At 36.8% G+C, this 24,526-nt stretch overlaps 3 protein-coding genes across 5 annotated transcripts; all 3 read right to left on the bottom strand.

Annotated features, from left to right (window-relative positions):
- Positions 1-677: 677 nt before the first annotated feature.
- On the bottom strand, positions 678-2,423 carry LOC119773693 (transmembrane protein 275-like). The gene is made up of 2 exons (XM_038270812.1): positions 2,024-2,423; positions 678-1,641 (listed from the first exon to the last, which is right to left on the bottom strand). Exon 2 carries the CDS (start codon positions 1,607-1,609, stop codon positions 1,001-1,003), a length of 609 nt encoding a protein of 202 aa, XP_038126740.1. The 5' UTR covers positions 1,610-1,641; positions 2,024-2,423; the 3' UTR covers positions 678-1,000.
- Positions 2,424-2,568: 145 nt separating this feature from the next.
- mknk1 (MAPK interacting serine/threonine kinase 1) lies at positions 2,569-9,891 on the bottom strand. The gene is made up of 14 exons (XM_038270811.1): positions 9,745-9,891; positions 9,125-9,184; positions 8,594-8,696; positions 8,389-8,487; positions 8,193-8,290; positions 8,002-8,081; positions 7,841-7,914; positions 6,494-6,598; positions 6,359-6,414; positions 6,179-6,274; positions 5,903-6,097; positions 4,916-5,080; positions 4,795-4,838; positions 2,569-4,703 (listed from the first exon to the last, which is right to left on the bottom strand). The coding sequence occupies exons 2-14, from the start codon at positions 9,173-9,175 to the stop codon at positions 4,484-4,486; spliced, it is 1,386 nt and encodes a 461-aa protein (XP_038126739.1). The 5' UTR covers positions 9,176-9,184; positions 9,745-9,891; the 3' UTR covers positions 2,569-4,483.
- A 4,853-nt stretch (positions 9,892-14,744) lies between these two features.
- mob3c (MOB kinase activator 3C) lies at positions 14,745-23,489 on the bottom strand. 3 transcript variants are annotated; one of them, XM_038270794.1, is made up of 4 exons: positions 23,153-23,481; positions 20,029-20,633; positions 18,265-18,467; positions 14,745-15,135 (listed from the first exon to the last, which is right to left on the bottom strand). In XM_038270794.1, the coding sequence occupies exons 2-4, from the start codon at positions 20,444-20,446 to the stop codon at positions 15,106-15,108; spliced, it is 651 nt and encodes a 216-aa protein (XP_038126722.1). In that variant the 5' UTR covers positions 20,447-20,633; positions 23,153-23,481; the 3' UTR covers positions 14,745-15,105. The 3 variants fall into 3 exon arrangements, with proteins under 3 accessions (XP_038126722.1, XP_038126721.1, XP_038126723.1); XM_038270793.1 differs by lacking the exon at positions 14,745-15,135 and adding an exon at positions 15,874-16,612 and having other exon boundaries at positions 18,217-18,467; positions 23,153-23,489; XM_038270795.1 differs by lacking the exon at positions 14,745-15,135 and having other exon boundaries at positions 18,275-18,467; positions 20,033-20,633; positions 23,153-23,487.
- Positions 23,490-24,526: the final 1,037 nt, after the last annotated feature.

Genomic DNA, 24,526 nt, shown 5'->3' with positions numbered 1-24,526 from the left:
TCTTTTTTATTTTTCATATTCACATGACATATAAATAGTATAAATGGACTATTATCAGGCTTACACAGTTTGAAGGTTATATCACCTTATACAAGATGTAATGTGGAACGGTAAGAGAAACTCTGTATTATCATGTGAAGTTTTAGTTAACGGTATCAGTGAGGATTACAGAGCAACGTTTATCTCAATGGCGCTCAGATGGTCACACATTATTCTCCATCCTTATATACAGTGCAGCATCACAAACAGCAGTAAACCTACTGGACACAAATAAGAAGTATTGAAGCACATTTAAACCAGGCAGGAAAAACAAAAGCAAAGCAAAGGTTAAGATTCTCTTTCTGTTGGAAGAGTGATAAGGTGTATCTTAAAGCACAGCAATAAACGTGACAATATCCTGTAATAGAATAAGCAATCACAGGAGCTGCACTGTGTTTCAGGCTACAGTGTGGTAGCCTTGAACAAAAACACACAATAGCATGACATGAAAGAGAAGAAAACACGTAAGCATTTAAGAAACTCAAACATACATCAGGAATGCTTCGTTGGCTCTGACCAGGAATCACAAATTTAAAGCCTGAGAAAAATGTTTTCCATATGTTAATAGAATACGTGAAAAAAAGAATTTACTATTTTCAGTCTATACATTCACTTATTTAGAAAAAAATTATGAAGGTTAGAAACAAATATGTTGCTGCATTAACAATGATATCTCTTTAATCCCTCCTTTGGATTCAAAACTACTATATGATGGAGGCTGAATTTCAAAAGCAGAATTTGTCAGTGTTAAATTCAGCTACTGTGATTTTAAAGAAATCTGAAACTGCTTTGACTAGGATGGACTTTAATTTGAGTATCTATTGGGTTTTCCTATTTCTGATTTGGGCCTGGGACTAATACACTATCCAGTGTCTTTTTTTCCTTTGTTTTGCAGATACTGTAGATGATCCAACTGTGTCCTGTTAGTTGCATCCATCAGTCGGGTAGATACAGGTACATGCTACGTGGAGGAGGATGTGTCCTGAACAGGTAACGCCTGTGTGGAAGAGATCCCTTTGCTTTCAGTGGTCAGACTTGTTTTATCTCCAGCAGCCCTCATGTCACTCATCTCTGAGATCTGCAGCTCCCTGGTCTCATCCTGACATAAGCTCATCCCAGTGCAGTCCCCCTGGTTCGACATGGACTTGTGAGAAGAGCTGGGGGAGTTTGTAGGGCTGAGCTGGATGGCGGTGGTGTCCTGGAGGGTATGTTCACTCATCTCCATCTCGAAAGTTGCAGTTCCCATCCTAATCAGCCCCCAATTCTCCCCTCGGTGGGCCCTTCGAGCCACGTGGGATGGTGGCCTCCTGCTGACCACGCAGCAGGCTGTGAAGAAAGCCACAGCCAACAGTAAGAAGAGAGGCCCGATGATGATGGGAGGGTTGGCTGTAAGGCTGAAGGTGCCAAAAGCAAAAGCTCCCACAAGGGTGATGTTGATGCCAGCCAGCATGATGCACAGGCCGCAGGCGCAGCACATGGCCGGGGAGGGTAGGCTCTGATGCCGCAGGCTGCACCGCTCTGGGATCTTGCTGGGAGCAGATGATCCTAAGTTTTTATCTGATAACACCATGTCTTGATTGGATCAGATGGGACACTCCATCACTACAGATAGAGAATTTTATTAGAGAAGCTTCAGGAAACTTTTAGGCATTTCTAATATTACTTTTTTTTTTTTTTGCTCAATTTGCCATCAAGTTTAAACAGCTTGAAGAAAAAAAAACATTAAAAAAAACAGTAAGCATCATACAACAGCAGTGTCAGAGGCTTCCTGAGACCCAGTATAAGACAGACAGTTACAGAAGATCCTTATCAGCATCAAAACCAACTCTTAAAAACATTTAATTAGCTTTGGCATTTTTAAAGAATGTTTGAAATGAATTTAAAGGCACACAGGTCTGATTCTGCAGGAAAAAAATATAATAATAATAAATCAAACACCTAACATTTGATAGTAGAAGCATTATAACAAAATATTCTTTGTTACCTCTGATAAAACCAGTAATCCTGCTGTGAGTCTCGCAGCGCTTTGTCTCTGCATCCTGTTGCACAGCAGCTGCAGGATGAAAGTGATGTTTCCCTCCAGCAGGTTGAGCTGCTGCAATGTTTAACCATCACCGCTAGGGGCGCTGCAGAGCGAGTAGAACAACCTGTCCAATATGCAAACATCTTTTTCCCTTTTAATGAGAAAAAATGCTTTTATAAAACATGAATCATTAAAGGATGGCAGGTCTTTGATATCACCGCTTTATCAAATATTAAATTTTATCATTGTAAGATGGTGGTTTTTGCAATGAAAAGATAAGGGTTGCTGTATACAAACTTAAATTGTGATTTTCTTTAGCAGCTTTGGTATAAATCCAAACAATGTTTCTGTTTTGCACAAAGTAAACACTTCTTTTATTCCCTCCTACTCATTCTGGCCTTCACTTAGAACAAAAGAGTCTTTGAAAATAAAATATTATTGATGAAGTGTTTCAAATCAGAGCAGCTGAGACAAATGTACAAAATGAGCCAACACCAATTAGAAGATAATATTTCAACATTTTTATTGAGAACACAGCATCCCAATGGAAATGTACTCAGAGCACGAGAGCTTTGTAAATCAGGTTCCACTTTAAAGCTCTGCAGGGCTTCTTAATTGTGTACCCATTACCACATCTCATTTGATGCCTTTACAAGTCGATATGTGGGGTGGGGTGGGGGGGACAGGTTCTTTTTATGATTCATAAAAAAAAAAAAAAAAAGAGCGAGGGTTTTAACATGGCAACTAATCGTTTCCTGATGTTGCCTCTGAGCAAATCTCTCTCAATTTCAGCTTGACAATGAAATCTCTCAGTTGCTAAAGAGATGAGGTGACCATGGCAACAGTGCGAGGTACCACATCAACTCAAGGGGTTAAAAGAAGTTTTGCTGGACACTGAAAATCAGATATGCTCTTGTGAAATAAAAAACAAGTTAAGCAAAAATAACGATAGATTTAAGAAACAAACCTCAACTTTCTCCATCCCATTTTCAATGTTCACATTAACTCAGATAGAAATCTTAAAATACTCATAAAAATAAATCGCTTTGTTTCATTATAGATTATTCTTTTATAATATTAAATGTAACATGAAAATAAATCCCTTTGACTATTTTAAAAGCAAAGATCACAGCTGACGTTAACAAAATGAAAACACTATAAGACAAGGAGAAAATGATAAGGATCATTCTCTGTTATGGAGTTACACTTGAAAAGAAATAAATAATAATGGAAGTATTTTGTCATTCCTTGAATATTTTAAATAAATGCTTTATGTATATTTCCATTACACCATGGAAGCCCATTTCTACAAGCTTAAAGAAAAAAGATATCACAGAAGATGTCTTGTTCACCTGCATGTATGAATTCTGGAATAAAAATGATGGATTTCACATTTATGAAAAGTGAGGCTTTTTTCTAAAGTTAGTAATAAAGTGGTTAATGGAATAAGTTATGATAAAGAGTTATGAGGTAGGGTGTTTCATACATAACTGTACATTGCATCTTGGGTTGTAGTAATAATAAAAATAATAAATTTAATACTAATGAAGATAATTGAAGTAAAAATAGGACAGCATTAAAAGAGCCAAATTACTCAAATTCAATTCATATTTGACTTAAGATATATCTAATCCCAACTGTAAATTTATAAATAATGTGATTAATTATAAGCAGAACTTCTTATCTAATAACTATCCATTAAAAATAAAATGTTACCTCTTCATAACAACTTTAACTCATAGATTCTCGGGATGTTTTTTTCTTTAAAATGGCACAGATGGGCTTCTTTTCCATTTATTTAAAACTGGCTGATTTTAAAGTACGTAAAGTGCTCCAGGTAGCTTGTGTTGCAGAGAAAAGCCTCTTAATTTTTGCACCTGAATTTAGCACCCATGCTGTAATACAATAACACATTATGACTTTAGCAGGTAATATAAAGGAAAGGTGCTGTAAACTCCAACAATCATCCATCTAGATCCTTCATATTTAAATACAAACACCCATCAACATCCAAAAACATCCGTCTGTGTGTGCCTAGAAAAACATCATCCAATTATGGCAGCTTTTAAAAATTAACAACAACAACAAAACAACAAGAAATAATAAAATCTCCCAAAATAAAATTGTTTTGGATGAAGACATTAAAAAAAGTGCACATCTAAAATTCTGTTCTTGATATGTACTAGAATATTACCTGCTGGCACTATTAGAGGTTTGTTTTATACGTTTCAGCTAATAATTACCAATAAATAAATCTGTAAAGTAAAAAAAAAAAATTTTTTTGAAAAGGTAAAACTAAGCCCACACAAGTTTCCACCTAATGCCAGGTCAGCATTTCTATAAGATTCCTGTTAAAAAAAAGAGCCAAAAAAACTCAAATAGGTTAGAAAGGTGAACAAGGAGGATGTTCATGCTGGTGTTTCAGGCTGCGAGGTCATCAGAACCAGGAGCGAAGTCCCCTCTGCGCATAGCATTGGACTGGGCTCGTCTGCGGGCCAGTCTTGACTTGGAAGGAGGGGACAGCCTCATGGAGCAGACGATGGCCCCTGAATCCTCCTGCTGCTCATCATGCTGGGACAGCTGCCGGTTAAAGGCAATGGCTTCTGCTGCAAACTGGGTTAGGTCTTTAGTGCTGCTGTTTCTAAATAAAAAAAAAATTATACATAAATAAAAATGCAATAGCTTTGTTTGAAATCGTGGTAAACTAGTAACAAATGACTTGTAAAGCAAACCTCTGTAGAACACGAGGAGTTGGAAGACCTCTCTCTGGTGCATTCTGTTATAGAAAGAAGAGAGAAATTTACTGACATTCAATCAAAACGTGCTAAAGGTACATAAACAAATAATACTGACCCCTTGGACCCAAGGATGCTGTAACACCTGAGCAGCACTGAGGCGCAGAGTGGAGTCCCGAACCAGCAGCTTGGATATGAGATCCTTGGCTTCTTCTGTGATGTGTGCCCAGTCCTTGTCTGGAAACTCGTACTTGCCCTCCTGGATGCTCTCAAACAGACAGCTCTGAGGAAAACAGAACAATAAGTGCTCATTTTAAGAGAATCAGATGACATTTTAGTCATACACGTACCACCTTCAATTTCAAGTTTTGATAGTAAAGGGGAGTTGAAACAGTTAAAGCTGAAATAATTTGATCTAATATCTATACAATTTCTCCCATTTTAGTTACTGAAATTCATCACCACTAGGAGAAAATGTTTGGAAAATGATGAGTTAAAAATTAAACCTTGCATTTTTTTATACATCTTTTCTTTTTCAGCATTTAAATAACAGTTAATTGTGTTGAATAGAAAAAAGGGAAGAACAAAAAAGAATTGTTTTCATTTCTTCTTATAGCTCACCAATCAGAAAGGATAGCATCTGACAAAAGCACTTAGTGTTTCAAAGGATTCCCAAGCAGATTTATCTGTGGGCTTTAGCTGGGCTATTCTAACAAAAGAGTAAGCTTTAACTTAAACTGGTCCATCAGCTCTGGCTGTGTATCTAATGCACGTCTAAAAATGGGAGCTCTTTGTTCAATGATAGCTTCTTCTTATTCTTCTATAAAGTCCTTTTACTTTACACCAATGGTGGTCGCTTTACAGTTGTAGCCTTTTGATTTTTCACCTCTCCAGATATTTATGTCCTTTTCTTTTCCATTATTAGTTACAATGTACATTGTGTTGGTCTTTCACTCCTAATGAAATACAGTGGGTATTAAATAAAATAAACCACCTATTCACTGTAGGAAGTTCAGAGTGGTATCAAAGGGAAATGAATTACCATGTATGGAGCTGGAACACTGAAGTAAGAATGCACAGACGGGATGTGTAAAGGGAAGCATACCTGGCACGCTCTGCATGCTTCTCCACGGTCCCAGCCACAGTCAGTGCCACAGTGACCCGTGAAGGGGGGGCTTCCACTCAGCAGGATGTAGAGGATGACCCCAAGGCTCCAAAGGTCACAGCGCTTGTCGTAGAAGGAGTCTTCATCCGTGAACGCCTCCACTACTTCTGGAGCCATATACTCAGCCGAGCCACACTAACAATGAGAAAGGTACATGTTAAAAGTCTCACTGGTGTTTTAATCAGAGTTTAGAGTAAAAATATTATGGAGCCGCACTGGTGTGGTGAGCTCTGGCGTAGTTATGGGAGTGCAGGCACTGCTGAGCTTCACTCCACTCCCCAGATCAAAGTCGCAGATTTTTACTGGCGACACCTGAGAGACAACAGGACGCATTTAATACTGCCGTAACAGACATCTACAGGGATAACTGTCTTTTTAAAATCAAAATAAACTCACCCGGTCGGTGTATTCACAGAGGATGTTTTCCAGCTTGAGGTCTCTATGGGCAATGCCTAAGAAACAACATCAGCCAAAAAATATTCTCACCTTTTTAATATTAGACTTTGGTATGATAGTTGGAAATAAGCGTACCCTTTGTGTGTAGAAAGTCCAAAGCTATGGCGATGTCCCTGACTACCTTGCTGGCCTCCAGTTCATTAAAGTGCTTTTGGCTCTGGATGTGTGTAAGAATGGAGCCTGCAGGAACACATCAGGATTACTTGCATCTCTGTTTAAAGCACCTTGTAAAAGTATTTACTCTCATTTTTAACAGGATCAATTTTTTTACATCGTTTACAAATTCAAAAATCGGAGAAGTATGTAACATTTTCATATTAAGTTCCTTTTACCCTTAAACCCCTAAAGGAAAGTAATGGATTATAGAGTCTACCTATGTTCTCAGTATAAATACAGCTGTTCTGAAAAGAGGTTTTGGGAGCATGTTAGATTACACAGCAAAAACGATCTAGAAATAAGTAAAATTTCTTAAATTAAGTATATTTAGCCTTGACTTGAGCAGGTAAATACGATTATTTGCCCGTCGAATTAGTATTTTTTCCTCTGAAATGAAAATAATTAGATAAAATGCACATGAAATAAGACAATGCATTTGTTTTTTCTTATTTTAAATGTAATTTGTCTTGTTCCATTGGCAAAGTATCTCACTTGCCTCCTCAATTCAATAAAAAAATGCACTTTTTTTAAGAAAAAAGACAATGTTTAATTTTTTTTTTTTTTTTTTTTGCAGTTTAGAGCATGTCAAGTCAAGTGGAGCCAGTTGTGGAAGAAAACCTATTAAAGGCATTAAAAGTAGGGACGCACTGAATCGAAAATTCTTGGCCGAAACCGAAAGCATTAAATCAGGAAACCAAGGCTGAAAACTGAAACAAAATATCATGTGAAATATTAAAGTCATAGCATTTTGGCTATGATGTGTACTAAGCCTATTAATAAAAAATAAATAAATAAACACTTTTTTTTTTCCACTCGAGGCAGTTTAATAAATTATTCAATAACAAAAGTACTATAATATTTATTTACCACTGACATCTTTTGGTTATGCCCTTTACTTTAGCAGAAATACCAGGAAACCTTTTTGCCTTTTCAAACACGGAGTGGGCATGTTCTGTCATTTTCCTGTTCCGTTTCGCATTCTTCTCATATTCAGAACGGTTATGGGGACGTTTGGATTTCTGTGGCTCGCGCTCAACTCTGAAAACTTCTGCACCGCAACCTGTGCTCTCTTTTTTCAGTGTTTTACTTCACGAGCTGGACAATGTTTCTGCGTGCTGTTTGTGCCGTTTGTCAAGTCTTCGTAAGTTTCAGCTGTGTTGTTTCTGGCTCAACATGTAACGCTTTAATACAACACAATGCATTTTCTAGTTGTAATCAGGGTATAAATAGTTTTATAAAGTACTTTTATAAAGTATGTATACTCACCTCCGCGCAGCTTTTCAAACACCAGATAGAAGTAGGAGCTATCTTCAAAGAACTGGATCAGTTCCAGAATGTTCCTAAACAAATGTATTTAACGCAAATTAGAACCATTCACATTAAAAACTGGTTTCATTTTAATGATACAATAAACAGATGACGCTCACTTGTTTCCTTGACACTGATATAAAGTCTCCACTTCTCTAAATACTCTGCTGCGGCTGTGCCCTGCAGCCTTTTCTATGATCTGCAACACATCACATAAAACATGCTTAAGTGTACTAAAAAAAAAAAAAAAAAAAAAAAAAAAAAAAAAAAAAAAAGTTTTCTCACCAATCTAAGAAAAAGCATTACTTACTTTTACAGCAAACTCCTTTTCATTTTGTAGGCTGATACATCCTTGAACTTTAGCATATGCCCCCTGGCCTAGTACCTCATCGGTCAGCTTGTAGAGATCTGTGTGAGAGAAAGTGAGCCGTGAAACTATTGTTGGAAGATACTGCCTGTGTTTGGCAAATATCAACTGTTTTCCATTAAAATTCCAGCTTACTTACCATGGAAGGTGCCTGTGAAGCTGTCTGTTGCTCTGGTCCGTTTCTTCTTTTTCCTCTTAACAAAATCTGGGATGTTTACTGGCTGACTTTTTTCAATCTCTGAAGAATATGTGTGCAAAAACCAAAGAAAAAAAACAAAACAAAACAGTATTTTAATCATTTTAATATGGACAGCCTTGCTACAGGTATAATAAGTGCCGTATACCTGCTGGACCTAGCGAGAGGGCCTGGGGTTCTTCTGTGTCTTTCCCATTGTCCTGGATTCTCGTACAGTTCTGTCCTACTTGGCTCGCGGCCAGGGGGTTACCCTGTATCAGAGAGAAGCAGGCCACACAGGACGGGCAGGGAGGGTTGGAAAGGAAAGACCGAGAGCCCACAAAGAGATCAGGTGGTGATCAACAGGAAAATACAATCAAAAAACATTTCCACTCATGCTTAATAATTTAAACATGTTTTGCTTGTTTGCATGAGCAGTAATTAACTATTCTTAAAAAACACACACAAATTTACAAGTGTATTTCTACCCATTTGTGGACACAATTCTAGCCTGATGAAAAAAAATAGTCTTATCTTAAACCAAAAATATTCACACCAACGTTTAGAGCGAATTAATACGTTTTTTACTGGATCAGACAAACCAAATCAGAGTGAGAATTACTTCCAGTCAGCTCAACATGATGAAACACATTTACAGGAAGTGCAATCAGAGATAATAAAAGATAAGAGCAGCTCAAACCTGAGGGTGCTGGATGGTTTGCAGTTCCGACATGGTGCTGTGCCTCACCATATCTGCTATCTGAACAATTACAAACACATTCAGTCAGACGCACAGACACAGATCCAGTAATATGTAATAACAGGTTAGTGCATGTAAGGAATGTGGAGGAAGTTAGAAGAATATTACAGAGAAACCTAAATTCCACGGATTATATAATCGTGTAGCTTCTACAGAAATTCCTGAGTGTCTTTTTCAATTTTGTTTTAAGCAATAAGAGGTTCATAAGACCCAGATAGTTAGCGAAGTACATATGCAGAAATATTTACCATCTTAAGGTTAATACAAATAAATCAATATTTCTTTTTAAGTGGTGATGGTTGTATTTTATTACAAGTGACAACCTGGTTACCTTAAAAATGTAATATTTTCTATCGAAAGCGGGAATACACTGTCCTGTTTGAAGAACCCAGCCCATTGTTTTGTTTTTATCACTACTAGCTAGCCAGTGGAGCTAAAGCTTGCTAACTGGCTAGGCTAACTTCTTCTGGCTATTCATACCTATTAGTTCGATAGCATCCGGACGCTGGCCAGAGAAGGATTGAAGTACGCCATAAATGCAATAAAATAAACAGTCTCACCTGGACCCCAGAGCAGCCAAATCCTTCCTGTCAAAAGCTCCGCCACCAGCTGATGTAAGCCTCCATTGCTAACTGAAATCATTCACCCAGCCGGTGACGTAAAGGGCGCGAAAACACGTAACAATGGCAAGCTGTTTTAAAATAATTCAGTTTGGTCTGACCATTTTAGTTTGACTAGTCAAAACTATATATATCTTGAAAATACTTTATAACTAGTCGTAGTTTAATTGTAGATATATGAAATGTGTATTTCAGATAGTCAGTAATTTATTCTAGATATCTTAAATTGACGTATCCATACAAGTTAATGGTCAATCTCATGTCATTTCGACTAGAATGTAATTAGAGATATCTCGAATAGGGATTTTGACTATTCAAAATATAATTAGACATAACTTAAATCGCTAAAAACGTCTTGTCATAAAACAATTTGAGAAATCTTGACTGTAAAGGCAGTACAACCGAAATTTCGTTTAAACGGCTTGCCATACTTAACCTGCCTTAACCCCGCCCTATTGGTATTTCAGCTTTTCTATTGGTGAAGAATAAGGTGGCTTGCGTTACGTGAATGGGTGGCTCCACGCCTCAATCCACGTAGAGGGAAATTCTAGTGCCTGACGTTGGTTTATATTTGCCATAGAGTCTAATGTTGGCCTTTCACTACGTTGACAGTTCAGCACCAAGTGGAAGAATGGCTCAAGCCATGCCTATGTCCTTATCATGATCATTACTTTTTAAATAACATCGCTTACTATTGCTGATAGCGATTCTTCAGTCAAAGTTGCTCGAAATTGAATCTTGTCAAATATTATACTTAGTATCCCATACATAGCATTTAACAAATGGCTGCCAGCAAATTTACAAAACTAATTTGAAGTTCGAGAGAGAGCTCAAAATTTGAGAGGTCATGGTGATATGGCAGGCTATTTTTTATTTTATTTTATTATTAGCTTGATTCCAGGTGTTTCAAATGCATTTCTTCCTAGTCAAAATGAACATTTCAGATATCTAAAATAACATTCTTCCTATCTAAAAATTACATTTCAGATATCTGAAATGTAATTTTTACTAGTACAAATGACCTCACGTTTCCCATTCATGTGTTTTGGGCTTTTACTTCCAGATATCTACAGTAACATTCTTCCTATCTAAAATAAACATTCTTCCTATCTAAAATGAATTGTGACTAGGATTAACTGCATAATAGAGCAACTACTAGGCAAAATTATTATTTCAGATATCAAAAATAAATCTGAAATATATATTCACTCAAGCTAATAAATGTCAAAAGGGCCACTTAAAATTTGTAAAGATTTCTAGGTATTTTAAAGTTTATTCTTACTAGTACAATTATATTTGTTAAATTATATGAAATAAACTTTTTGCCAGGAAAAATGTAATTTAGGACATATATATGTACATTTCTAGCTAGTAGGAATGTAGTTTTGACAAGCAAGAATCTTATTTTAGAGGTCCAGAAATGGAACAATAGGGAGGATAGAGTTTCTAACAAATGTCAATACGGCCTGTCATAATGGTGAGTTCACATGACCCAGAGTACGAACAACTCAGAAAAGTTTTTCTGTGTTGAGTTGTCTCCAGAGTTTCATGTGGAATGAAACTCAGAAGTCTGCATTCACAACATAAAAAATGCAAAAATATTCACAGATTTAAAATCTTATTCAAACAGTTGATTTGGTCACAGTATGTTCAGAGAGGGTCTAAAATGTATATTAGTGTATGTCAATGTGTGCTTCTAGTTCTTTTTACTATTACTGGTGTTTGTCTATTACCATTGTTGGTGTGTTTCTTTGCTATTTTTGATATTGTGTAAACTATTACCACTCTGGGTATTAATTATTGCAGATATGATAGAAAACAAAAAGATACTATAAAGTTAATCATCTGCTCGGGTAACACAATTGTGATTTTGCTTACCGGTATTTGTTCTCAGTACCGAAAACATAATTATTATAATTTTTTTCATACTCCTTTTGCTCATACAATTTTGTGCTCTAGTTGCCATTTAAAAAGAAAGACAGAAAGAGAACAAAAATAGCTAGAAATATATATGTTAACTATGAATGAGTAACTTGTTACTATGACTCATAAGTTTAAATTGATGAACTGATATTGACTTGTGTGTTCCAATGCATGTAATTGCCGGAAATTAATAGTAATTAAAAAAAATTCTACCGGTAATATTAATATTCTATGTTATTGCATCTTGTCTATGGAGGCTTAGAAATCTCACATTGCACTAAATAAATAAAACAAGCAACAGGTATTATAACAGGTATGCATCCAGCAGATTGTGAAATCAGCTCAAAGGATTTTATTGGATCCCTTCCAGCTTCTGCTTCTGTTTCGGGCTCCTACTCCAGACAAAACATGGGCAGTTATTTAAAGGGGCCAGCAGGATCCACCAGTGCCCCTGTAGGTTCTGGCCCCAGTAAATGTCCCTGTACTAAATACTTAATATTAAATAAATTTCTTGTTAACATATGCATTTAGACAGAATCCACCAGGCTCCTCGAATCTGTTTTATATTTTTACCTTCACACATTTATTGCAGCAATCACTCATAAAATTAAGGTGTTTCACTTTTAGCTTCAGTTATGTTGAGACCAGATCCTCATTTTAGGTTTGCACAAATTTCTTTTTTTGGTGGGTAACCAATGTTTAAAAAGCCTGACATGCTAATTCCAAATTTGACCCATACCAATATTTTTTTTATAACCATCAAAATAAAGCATTATGTTTCCATCTAGTCCATCTTATCTTACTGGAAAAAAACAGCAATCCATGTGAAACAATCGAAAACTTGTTTTAACTGCACTAGATAATGGTCTCAAATATAAATGAAAAGTTTGGAGCACTAATAATAGCTTATTGTTAGACCTACTGATCTCCTAAAATTAAGGGAATTATGGCACGCCTACTTTTTTTATCTGCTTTAACTCTCCTCTGTAGCCACAATCGGCTCCTTGATTATGCAGATCTCTTAATATTTCAAAAGATGAATAACCTCATTGTTTTTTGTTCATGTGTTTGTTCAGTGCCAACATCAACAAAACAAAACACAATGAAGGATTAAAATCCTTCATTTGCACAAAACTTAGTTATTGTCTAATTGTTATTATTGTACAAATTTGTAGAACCACAATAATCATCATATTCCCCATTATTTTAGTCTCAGGAAACAGTTGGAGGATAAAGGACTGATGCAGGTGTTTTAAGCATTTCTGTCCTGAGCCATGCACAGCCTGCTGGGTGCCACTGCTGGGTGTCACTGTAAGCTCTTGCCGACAGCCCAACACATCATATAATTTTCTTCATATTCATCAAACTAACGCCATTCAGTTAAGGACTTGCATCTTCCTGCTCACGTCTGTATTTTTGCAGTTGTTTCCATCTGAGGGTGTGGGATTTTTCAGTGTAATTCGGGTGAAAAAGCGTAGCACTGGTGCGTTGGTCTATCTCTAGGCAACAGTGACAGCAGCTTAGGCAGAGCTGATCAGGTTCTGCTTAGATTGCTTCACCACAATTTTACAGGATTTAATATTTACGGTGTTTTATCTTGTTAATTATTGTTAGCTCTATTACTGATACAGGCGCGTGTCCAAACTGTATAACAATACGGAACAAATCATGTCTATTGGTTCAATATGGGACACAACACATGGCAACCCCAACATTCATAATATGGTTTGCCAGGTTCGTTTACAATCGTTTTACAGTCTTTTACACAATAGATAAAATAGGTAAAAGATACACCTGCAGCAACAACAACTACCCGCAGGTGAATACCTGATTGTTAAAATCATTTCTTTTGGTGGAACCCAAACAGGAGTGGGTGGTGATAGCATGTTGGGCTAGGTTAGCACAAATTCCCTGAATGATGGTAATACAGGAGGAAGACCAAAATCCCTTTTTGCAAGGAGCAAGCTTTTGTAGGTTTTCATTTCAATGTTTAACAAAAAATAAAAAAGAAATCCAGCCTTTCCATCAGGTTTTAAATGAAGACCAAAACAAACAAGTTTTAACGTTAAAAACTCGTATTCTCCTTTAGATTAAAGAAATATGTGTTATTTAAACTTGCATTTCTTGTGAACTTACTAAATTTTTTATATATTTTTTTAATTTAAAGTCATAAATTTTATTTGTGGATCAATGGAACTGTGAGTCTTCCGCTATTTCATGCCTGTTTATATAGAAGAAAAACAGAAACTGCCTTAATGCAAAATTTAATTTTTCTAAACCACCTAAATTAAGAAAAATACTTAAAATTCCTCAGTATTGTTAAATTGAGAAGTCCTCCATACAAATCAGTAATACCTATATTAAGTATAATGCATGGAGTACTTCAACTTACATTTCTCTGCCCTTTTCTTTAATTTTAATGACTGTTTATTTTTAGGCATGGCCTGTTATTAGATTTTATGCTATTATAACTTTGAGTGTAAAAATCACATATTTAGGGTATTTATGTATTATTAAAAAATGAACAAATCACTTCTTCCAAAACAGAAAAGCTCAAAAACTGCTAATCTTTCTTTTTCCTATACACTGCATTTGGCTGAGCTTTCACTGCAACTAACTATGCACTCTCTCTCTCATCTAATAGTCTGAAACTGGCTCAGAGATTTTATGCTCAGCTGTATTTTTGTTTTAGATTAAGCCACTAAATATTCTAGTAGCTTCATTTTTCTTTCACATGCAGTAAATGCTCCTGTATCAGCTTTGTTTTGCTACTTTTATGTTTATAATGGAATGTGTGTACCTCAATCGGAACCTGTCTAAATGATAGAATTAACTTCTTTAAATGTTTTGTTGTGAATTGCTCTTACATAAATTAAATGAACATAAAAATAAATGTAAAATACAATGTCCATCTATTTCCATCAAAGGAACTTTTAAACTTTATGTCTTTGCTCTTGTTCTGCAATTTTCAATGAGATAATTGCTTTTTTAATATTGCAAAAACAAAACAAAAAAAAGACATTTTGTGATGAGTTTAATGAAAAACCATTTATAACCAAAACGTTATATGTTAGGCACAGCACATAAAAACAGATAAGAAGCAAAATCATATAAAATACAAGTGGAAAAGAAAAGAAAAAAAGCAGCATTTTCACAGAGGCCGACACAGAGAAGTATAAAGATGTAGCACCACAAAAAGTGTGCAGTTTAGAAGATACAGCGCCACCATCCAGAGGATAGTGGAAAGTTGAATGACCTCCAACAGCATGCTTTGAAATCCATGATAATGTCCAAAGTCTGGAATGTTTTACAGATGGTGTTCTCTCCTGGGGCTCAGATTACGTCATAATGTAAACTTCTATATCCATGTTTTTCTCATTAAGTGCAAATTCTCTCAGTCATCTCTCTCTGCAAAAAAAAATCAAAGGAAAAAAGGGACAGGTTAGCTCATAAAATATATGAACGAGACTGAGAGTAATTAACAGGAGTGTCAAAAGGAAACTAATTTCTTTGTGTCAAAAATCATGCTTTTGTTCCTCAAAGACCAGTAAAGAGGAAGCATAAAAGTACTGAAAAAAAAAAGATCAGCACTGGTGATTCATTGTTTCTGCTTAAGCTGATATAATTATCTCATCTTTCTTTATTTCTTTTTTTTTCCAGATATTTTCACCATTTAGGCATCATAACAATGCTAATTGGAACCTTTCATTGGCAAGGGGAGCATTATACTCCATCTGTTCCAAAGTGATAGAAGTCTCTGTTGGAAAAAGCAAATAATTGATGCATTCTTTTCTCATTACATGACTGCAAAGGGTTGGTATAATATTTCAAACTAACTGCTTCAAAGAAGCTCAGAGTCCCCTTTGGAGATGGAAACTCAAATCGAAAGAGCACTCATTCCGTTACCATCAATAACTGGATGGAAAATTGTTGTCAAGGGGAAAACACAGTTGATGTGTCAAAGTGACTTGCATTAGTATTCCCACCCCTTAATCCTAAAAATCTGTGATGGTTCTCCCCTTTTGGACCTCTACTTGAGTATCGTTTTGAGTTTTCAGTAACCTACGTCCTTCTCTTTTTTTTATTTTTGGATTCTTTTCCATTTTGTGTTGCATTTTTTGAGTTACTCCCTGTTGCCCCCTTGTTCCTGTCTCCTTTCCCCAAGCTCCCTTCTAGTTACTTCTGTCCACACCTGCTCCATATCAGCTCATTAGCCCATTCTTTGTTCTGTCCCCCATATATACACCTCCTCTGCAGATAATCATTACTGGTGTCTTGTTGTTACTTGGCTCCCAATGTGTGTTTTCCCCTGATGTCTTCTTGTTTTTGGTTTCCTGTATTTCGGTTCTTGGATGTTGCCTCTGTCACCAAAACTCATCGTTGCCTCCTCATCTCTGCCTTTGGGTCCTCAACTAACTTCCACCAAACCTGACAAATTCGAAGTCTGGATTTAAGCACTGGTTATTTCATCACAATTTTTCAACCATGAATCAAGTACTTTCCTCTACCACAATAAGTATTTACCAGTCTTCTTGTTAGGATGGAAGAATCTATTCCTGCATCATAAAGCTTCCTCTGTGATGTTTCCCCTTTTGGATGGTATGTGCCATTACTTGTAATCTGCTAAATTTTACACCAAGATCTAAAATAATTAAATTCTGGCCTTCTGACCATCCCCTATATGGCTAATAGCAAAGTGCAGACCTGACTTCCAGTTATTATCCTTCAAAATGCCTCTTTTTCTCCACTCATCCATAGAAAATAGATTTGTGGAGTGCAGCATTTGCTCTCACAGCAGCATATCCAGAGTTTTTACTGGCATATATTCATTCTTTTCTGTTTTTACTCCACCTAGCATCCACGAAAGACATGATAGGCAGCTACAGGTGCTGGTCATAAAATTAGAATATCATGAAAAAGTAGATTGATTTCAGTAATTCCATTTAAAAAGTGAAACTTGTATATTATATTCATACATTACATACAAACTCATATATTTCAGATGTTTATTTTGTTTAATTTTGATGATTACAAATGACAACAAATGAAAATCTCAAATTCATCATATCAGAAAATTAGAATATTGTGAAAAGGTTCAAAATTGATGGCCCCTGGTGCCACACTCTAATCAGCTAATTAACTCAAACCACCTGCAAAAGCCTTTAAATGGTCTTTCAGTCTAGTTCTATAGGCTACACAATCATGGGGAAGACTGCTGACTTGACAGTTGTCCAAAAGACGACCATCGACACCTTGCACAAGGAGGGCAAGACACAAAAGGTCATCGCTAAAGAGGCTGGCTGTTCACAGAGCTCAGTGTCCAAGCACATTAATAGAGAGGCGAAGGGAAGGAAAAGATGTGGTCGAAAAAAGTGTACAAGCAAGAGAGATAACCGCACCCTGGAGAGGATTGTGAAACAAAACCCCTTCAAAAATGTGGGGGAGATTCACAAAGAGTGGACTGCAGCTGGAGTGAGTGCTTCAAGAACCACCACACACAGACGTATGAAAGACATGGGTTTCTGCTGTCGCATTCCTTGTGTCAAGCCACTCTTGAACCACAGACAGCGTCAGAAGCGTCTAAAGAGAAACAAGACTGGACTGCTGGTGAGTGGTCCAAAGTCATGTTCTCTGATGAAAGTAAATTTTGCATTTCCTTTGGAAATCAAGGTCCCAGAGTCTGGAGGAAAAGAAGAGAGGCACTTCATCCACGTTGCTTGAAGTCCAGTGTAAAGTTTCCACAGTCAGTGATGGTTTGGGGTGCCATGTCATCTGCTGGTGTTGGTCCATTGTGTTTTCTGAGGTCCAGGGTCAACGCAGCCACATACCAGGAAGTTTTAGAGCACTTCATGCTTCCTGCAGCTGACCAACTTTTTGGAGATGCAGATTTCATTTTCCAACAGGACTTGGCACCTGCACACAGTGCCAAAGCTACCAGTACCTGGTTGAAGGACCATGGTATCCCTGTTCTTAATTGGCCAGCAAACTCTCCTGACCTTAACCCCATAGAAAATCTATGGGGTATTGTGAAGAAGAAGATGCAATACACCAGACCCAACAATTCAGAAGAGCTAAAAGCCACTATTAGAGCAACCTGGGCTATCATAACACCTGAGCAGTGCCACAGACTGATCGACTCCCTGCCACGCCGCATTGCTGCAGTAATACAGGCCAAAGGAGGCCCAACTAAATACTGAGTGCTGTACATGCTCATACTTTTCATGTTCATACTTTTCAGTTGGCCAACATTTCTATAAATCCTTTGTTTTTATTGGTCTTCAGTAATATTCTAATTTTCTGATATGATGAATTTGAGATTTTCATTTGTTGTCATTTGTAATCATCAAAATTAAACAAAATAAACATCTGAAATATATGAGTTTGTATGTAATGTATGAATATAATATACAAGTTTCACTTTTTAAATGGAATTACTGAAATCAATCTACTTTTTCATGATATTCTAATTTTATGACCAGCACCTGTACAAGATGGCGACCCGACAATACACAGACTGGTGTTAAAACTGCGGCTCACCAGTGGTTCCAGCTCCGAGTTATCAATGAGACTGAACTCTGAGATGAAGTAGTAGTAGTGTTTGTAGCAGGTATTGATGTGGGCCTCGGCACCCATGCTGCAGATGCTGTCAAAGTGATGGATGTAAACGTGCACAAAGACTCTGAAGAGACGGCTCAGGATCTTCTTGCACACCTGCTGGAAGTTCTTTGGAAAAGGCACACCTAAATGGAAGAAGCAAGAAACAAAAAATGATTACTTTATTGAAAGCATGTAGGTCTCATTTTACTTTTAACTTCCATCATGGTTCGACCCCTAATCGACAATTCTGACTCCTTAAAATAGGTTAGAAATAAAAGGGTAGGAGTACATTCATATATAGATATAATTACTTATATTTATACTGGTTGTGTTAAAGATGAGTGTGAAAGACTCATATTAGGAATGTAAACCCACTTTATCTCAACTTTCCAATGCTGTCAGGCGAATACGCTAAAACCTCTGAGCAACAATTAGCTGATTCAAAAGTAATAAAATAAATGACTATTCAAATAAATGACTATTGAAATAAATGACTATTCAAATAAACATACTTTTAAATGGTCTTCTCAGTTTCTTAATAGCATGCTACATCGTATTTTATTTTGAAGTTTGTTCATTGATTTATCCACACAACTAAAAGCTCTAAATCAGATGCCATCTTTGATATGGTGTTTTCTGCTTGAAATATATATATTAGTTGAAGATTGAACACACAGGTTTATCAGCGTAGTGGTTATTGAACTATATATATATATATATATATATATATATATATATATATATATATATATATATATATATATATATATATATATATATATATATATATATATATATATATATATATATATGAAAGTTATAGTTGCTTTTACTCTAACCAGGTAGGTCTCAATGATGTTAGCTAGGACCACCTTCCTTTAAACCTGTTTTGATGAAGCACAGCATCCTGATCTGCTTTTGTTCTATGCTGAGTGTCGTACATATTTGTGCTGCTTTGACTGCAAGGACAAATGTGTCTTTTTTTTTACATTATGAACTGTTGGACTTAACAAGATGCATTGGGATTATATAGGTCCATTATTTCAACAAAAAGAAGTTCTAGTAGAATAATTTCACTGATTACACACCTGTATTTTATGTTCATTTTCACCCTAGTTAAAACAAAACTTAGGCTTGATGAGAAATATCCTAACAAGAGTACTTAACCCAGATTAACACAAAAAGTGTAAACAAGTCATGGTGCAAATATTAACTTGTTATTCATAAAAATTACAAGTGATTCTATCTTCTGGTCAATGAGGAGCAGAGTGATGGAAAACCTACAAGATGTTCACATACTAATAATATATGTTGGCTTTTAAAGAGTTTTTTCCATTATTTTCACACTTTCTTTGCAGAACAATATCAAACAAGTCCCCCGATTGTTATAAAGAGGATCCGTTTGCTGGGCTATCTATCTGTCTACTCAATATATTTGCAGGGAATCCTCCACTGTTATTATTTTGAAAAGTATTTAACTTGTCTTGTGAAAAAAAATATTGCCTCTATTATCTATTCTCTTCTAAATGCCAATATTACTTTCTAATTAACCTCATATTGAACTGTGTGTGCTTGTATGAAAGCGTAATGAGGCTGCAGAGCAGGCCGACAACCAAACACTAATTTATCACTCCACAAAGCACACCGTCCTTATTCAGTTTAAACAATGATGATGGCCTTCATTTTTAAAGCTCTCACACACACCTACTCTGGTGGGGAAGATGTCTTCATTGTTGATAAGGGACTCTATCCAGTCCATCAGCAGGTTCATATACTTGATAGCAGGCAGCTTGGTGGGTTTCCTGTAGTCGTCACCATCCTGCCATCTGTACTCGTACTTCAGACCCCCAGACATGATAGGGCATGTGCGCTCGCTGCAATATTCGCTGACTGTGCCGTAGATCAGGTTAATCCTGTTAAAGAAATCCACCACGTGAACTGCAATCCAGTCATTGAGGTTCTCCCCCTCGGGCAGCTGGACCACCTTCTTCAGGTCCAGGCCTGACTTGAGAGAGGCCTGGGCCTTCTTGTAGAGTTCGAAGCGCTGAGTGCCAGGCTCAAAGTGCTTCCTTGGCCTGAATGTTTTGGCTTTGCTGAACACTTGTCCAAGACACAGCGCCATTGACTCAGCCGCTTCCCCCAAGATAAGGGGAGATTAGGGTCTCCACAATGAAGAATAAGTCGGAGTTTGATAAAACTGAGCTTCCTGAGCGAATTAGAGGGAACAGCCTGGGTGAAATCAGGTCAGCAGGTCTCAGTGTCTGTCATGTGAAGATTTCTGGGAGCCCTTGTTTCCAGATGTGACTTTTCTGTAAAGAGCAATAACAGATGTGTTAGATGTACTGTATCACTTTCTTGTCCATCAACTGGTTTTTCTTCTGTTGCAGCCAAGACAAAATATTATGGTCTACATGCAGAATGCTTTTTGGGATGGAAAGCTAACATTGCACATCATCTTCCACCACAGTAAAACATGGTGGTGGCAGTATCATGTTGTGAAAATGCTTCTCATCAGCAGTGACAGGGAAGGTGGTCACAGCTGACTGGAATAAGCTAAATAAAACGCAATGCTAGACAGAAAGTTGTTAGAGGCTACAAAAGAAAGTATCCATTCAATAAATAAAGAGGCTTATTTAGGTCTCACAGTCCATGCCTAGATTCATTTCAGACAGAGATGGGAAGTAACGAAGTACAAATACTTCGTTACTGGACTCAAGTAGATTTTTCTGATATTTTTACTTTACTTTACTACTTATTTTTATGGCGACTTTTTACTTCTACTCTTTACATTTTTACACAAATATCTGTACTTTCTACTCCTTACATTTTAAAAAATTGGCTCGTTACTTTAGTTTTGAATCATTTCAATGGAGTTACCGTTATTATTTTTGACGTCATCAATACCAAATTCAATCTAATTGGATGGGAATCTACGTTGCATTTGACGCACCACTACAAGATGAATCGACAGATTCGGCGGTATTCATTGGCGGCAAATCATTGCAGCTTGGTGGCGGTGGCGTTAGCATAGTAGTATGGACGACGAGATGATTGAAAATGAACACAACGGAGATCTAGTCCTATTGGCAGACATCCATTTAAAATGTAGGCAACGGCATGAAAAAAGTGGTTTCTACTTTTACTTTTATACTTTAAGTAAATTTACAAGCCTGTACTTTGTTACTTTTACTTGAGTAAAGAAGTTTAATCAGTATTTCCACTTTTACCAGAGTATTTTTTAACACAAGTATCTGTACTTTTACTTAAGTACGGAAAGTGAGTACTTTTGCCATCTCTGATTTCAGAATCTATGGGAAGATTCAAAGATGCTCTCCTTCTAGTCCAACTGCACCTGAGGTAATTAGGTGAGAGAAATAAACTGAAATGTCTGTCTCTAGACAGCAAAGCTATTAGACACATACCCCAACTCATTGAGCGGCAAGTGTAGCAAAGGGTCTGCAGAGCATTACCTAAATACAAATTAACTTGCTTTTCATATTTTTTAGTAGTAAAACAATTTAGAAAAACAAACACATTTTCCCTTTACTGTCCAACGATGGACCACATTTTTTAGGCAATTAAACTAATTTACTACTTATGGTTAGAAACTAGACAATCCATCACTAATAGAATAATATCCTCTATCTGCAGCCAAGCTTTGGTTTTATCATCCTTTTGAGGTCTGTGAGTAAAATGACCTTTTCAGTTGGCTTTCTGCAGCGCTTGCGAATAAAAATAGCAGCAATTTTCTGGAACAAGAGTCAGGCCACTCGAGTCAAGTCTAATTGAGAAAATAAATGCCACACTGTGACTCCCTGTAGATTAAATGTCCCCAGTGCAGTGATCTTATTGGTCAAATGGGGCATTATGACAGAAAGCCTTTTTCTTTTAGTAAACAAACTCTACAGACGTAATACAAAATCCACTGTGAATGGAAAACAAAGTTAGTTTCTATGAGTTAAATTTTAGTCACAAGGACCATATTTTTTAAAGAAATATAGATTGTTAAAGAAAGCTGTTTTGACTATTTGATCTTGTTTAATTAAACACATTTTCTTTGATTCTTGAGCAACAAACGCACATGTAGTAGCCACATATAAAACACCCAGTCACGTTCAAGAGTGAGCTTGCAATACGACACTACTGTATATCCGCATTTGTGTCCCGAGTCCCATGTTTAACTGCAGACCTTACCATTTCCTGTTGCTTTTTTCCCCTCTGAAGCCAGTATGACTTTTGAAAAGCAGAAACGTCTGTCACCTCACTATAATTCATCTACACATTGCAAACCCAGATGTGGGACCTTTTGTTGAAATAGTTTATTTCAGTAAAGTTGTAAAGCTGTAATATGATACTGAAAGACATAAACATGCAAAAAGAGACCGGTTTGCTATATGAAACAGCACATAAACCGGGATTGCTCCTAGTTTTCTATAGGGTCAGAGTGTATACATGATCATGGGGCAGCAGCTGATGTGCTAATAAAAGAAAGAAAGGGGTGTATGTGTGGAGGGGGGTCACATTTCCAGAGTTTTTTGAGTCTGAGAGACACATTTTCAGCCAAAGGCACAAAAAAGAAACACACCAATCTAGTTTCAAAACACATCAGCAACCACAAACATGATGAACAGTGAAATGACGTGAAGTTTGATCACTCTGCATGTCTAAACAATGAAAGCATGTCTGATCATGCTGTGGGAAAAACAGATACTCATGCATACCTTTCTGGAGTACAGGTGCTCAGAAAAAAAGACAAATACTCACATATAAAATAGATTTAGTAGACAGTCTGAGATTATATTATAATCAAGCTCTCTTTGTACTGTACCTCACTGAAATCCTACAGCGGGTGGCTGGAATGTAGTGGAAAGCTGTTGAAGGTTCAGAGAGGATTAAACTTGCTGTGAGAGTCAGAGTCAGCTGTTCCCTCTCTTCTGAATCTTTTCCACTCTGATGGTCGATCAGCAGTCCGAGAAGGGCTTTGACTTTGCTCAGCAGTGTGGACAACGTAGAAAAGAGTTAAAATAGTGTTTGGTTTCTCTTCCTGTGAATGATGTCACATCCTGACTTTGTGTGCTGGGCTCTGTTATCTGTTTTGTGTGTCCACATGCGGGTGTGTTTGTAGAGAACGTATTAAGTTGAAAAGAAGAGGTTTCTCAACCCATAACCCTGCCCCCTTTCTTAGCCTTTTTTTTTTGTTTTCCTTTTTTTGACATTCAGTAAGACGAGCAGCCAACCAACTGACTTCACCCACGCCCAGCCCTCTGGTTAAAGTGCTAAAACAACAACCCCCTTGTGAAGATCCTAATACAAGACAGAGGCAGAGGTCCCACAAACTTTTCCTGATGCCTTCCAGTCTGCTCGCCTTTTTGTGTTTTTAAAGTCTCAATAACTTCCTATTAAAATTATTTTCCTTATAGATATACTTGAGCTAAATGTACAGCACAACTCTCTTTACAACACCATGCATAGTATTCAAATTCTAAGACATCCTTTAGTTGCTTCTATGATTATGATAGTTGACCCTCCTGTTTGAGTATCACTATGGAGAGTTTCTGTTTCTAGTGAAATCCGACCCTGTAAAAGAAGCCAAGTCTGGATTCATTGTTGCCGCTTGTCCTCAAGATTGGAAGGGATAAAAGAATTTGTATACTAGTGGGCTATGTGATGAGATAACATCTAGTGTTTCAGTGTTTTGTTTTTTTCCATCCATCCATCCAGATGGACGGTGTTTTTTTTATGTTTGCAAAACCATCAAGTGATCCTGGGTGGCCCAGCCGACTTTTGAAACCAACGACTTGTAGACAAAGACTGCTCCCTGATTAGTTTCATCTTAGAAGCAAGCTTTAACAAATAATCTAAACTTATACTTTGAAGATTTTATGTCCAACTGTCCAACATTTGTAAATTATGTTTTTATATCAACACTGCTTTCTATCCAGGATCAGCTTAAATAGTGGCATGGAGAATCTTTTTTAATAACGAACCTTTTCTTTGCAACCCTATCTCTTGATATGTGTTACTCTTTCTTACCTGTTGGTCAGCTCCTGTCTTTGCCTCAAACCCTCAATGTTACTGAATAATATCACAACAGGACGTTATGCTTATATACAGTATTGGGATTTGGCTGACAAAATATATAAAAAGCAGCAGGCTTTTCTGATACAAAAATATTTTCAACAAATGACACAAAAAAATTACT

The sequence above is a fragment of the Cyprinodon tularosa genome, unplaced genomic scaffold (genome assembly GCF_016077235.1).
Source record: "Cyprinodon tularosa strain WSP-4 unplaced genomic scaffold, ASM1607723v1 ctg779, whole genome shotgun sequence".
Lineage (NCBI taxonomy): Eukaryota > Metazoa > Chordata > Actinopteri > Cyprinodontiformes > Cyprinodontidae > Cyprinodon > Cyprinodon tularosa.
This window is presented reverse-complemented; position numbering and strand designations above follow the sequence as displayed.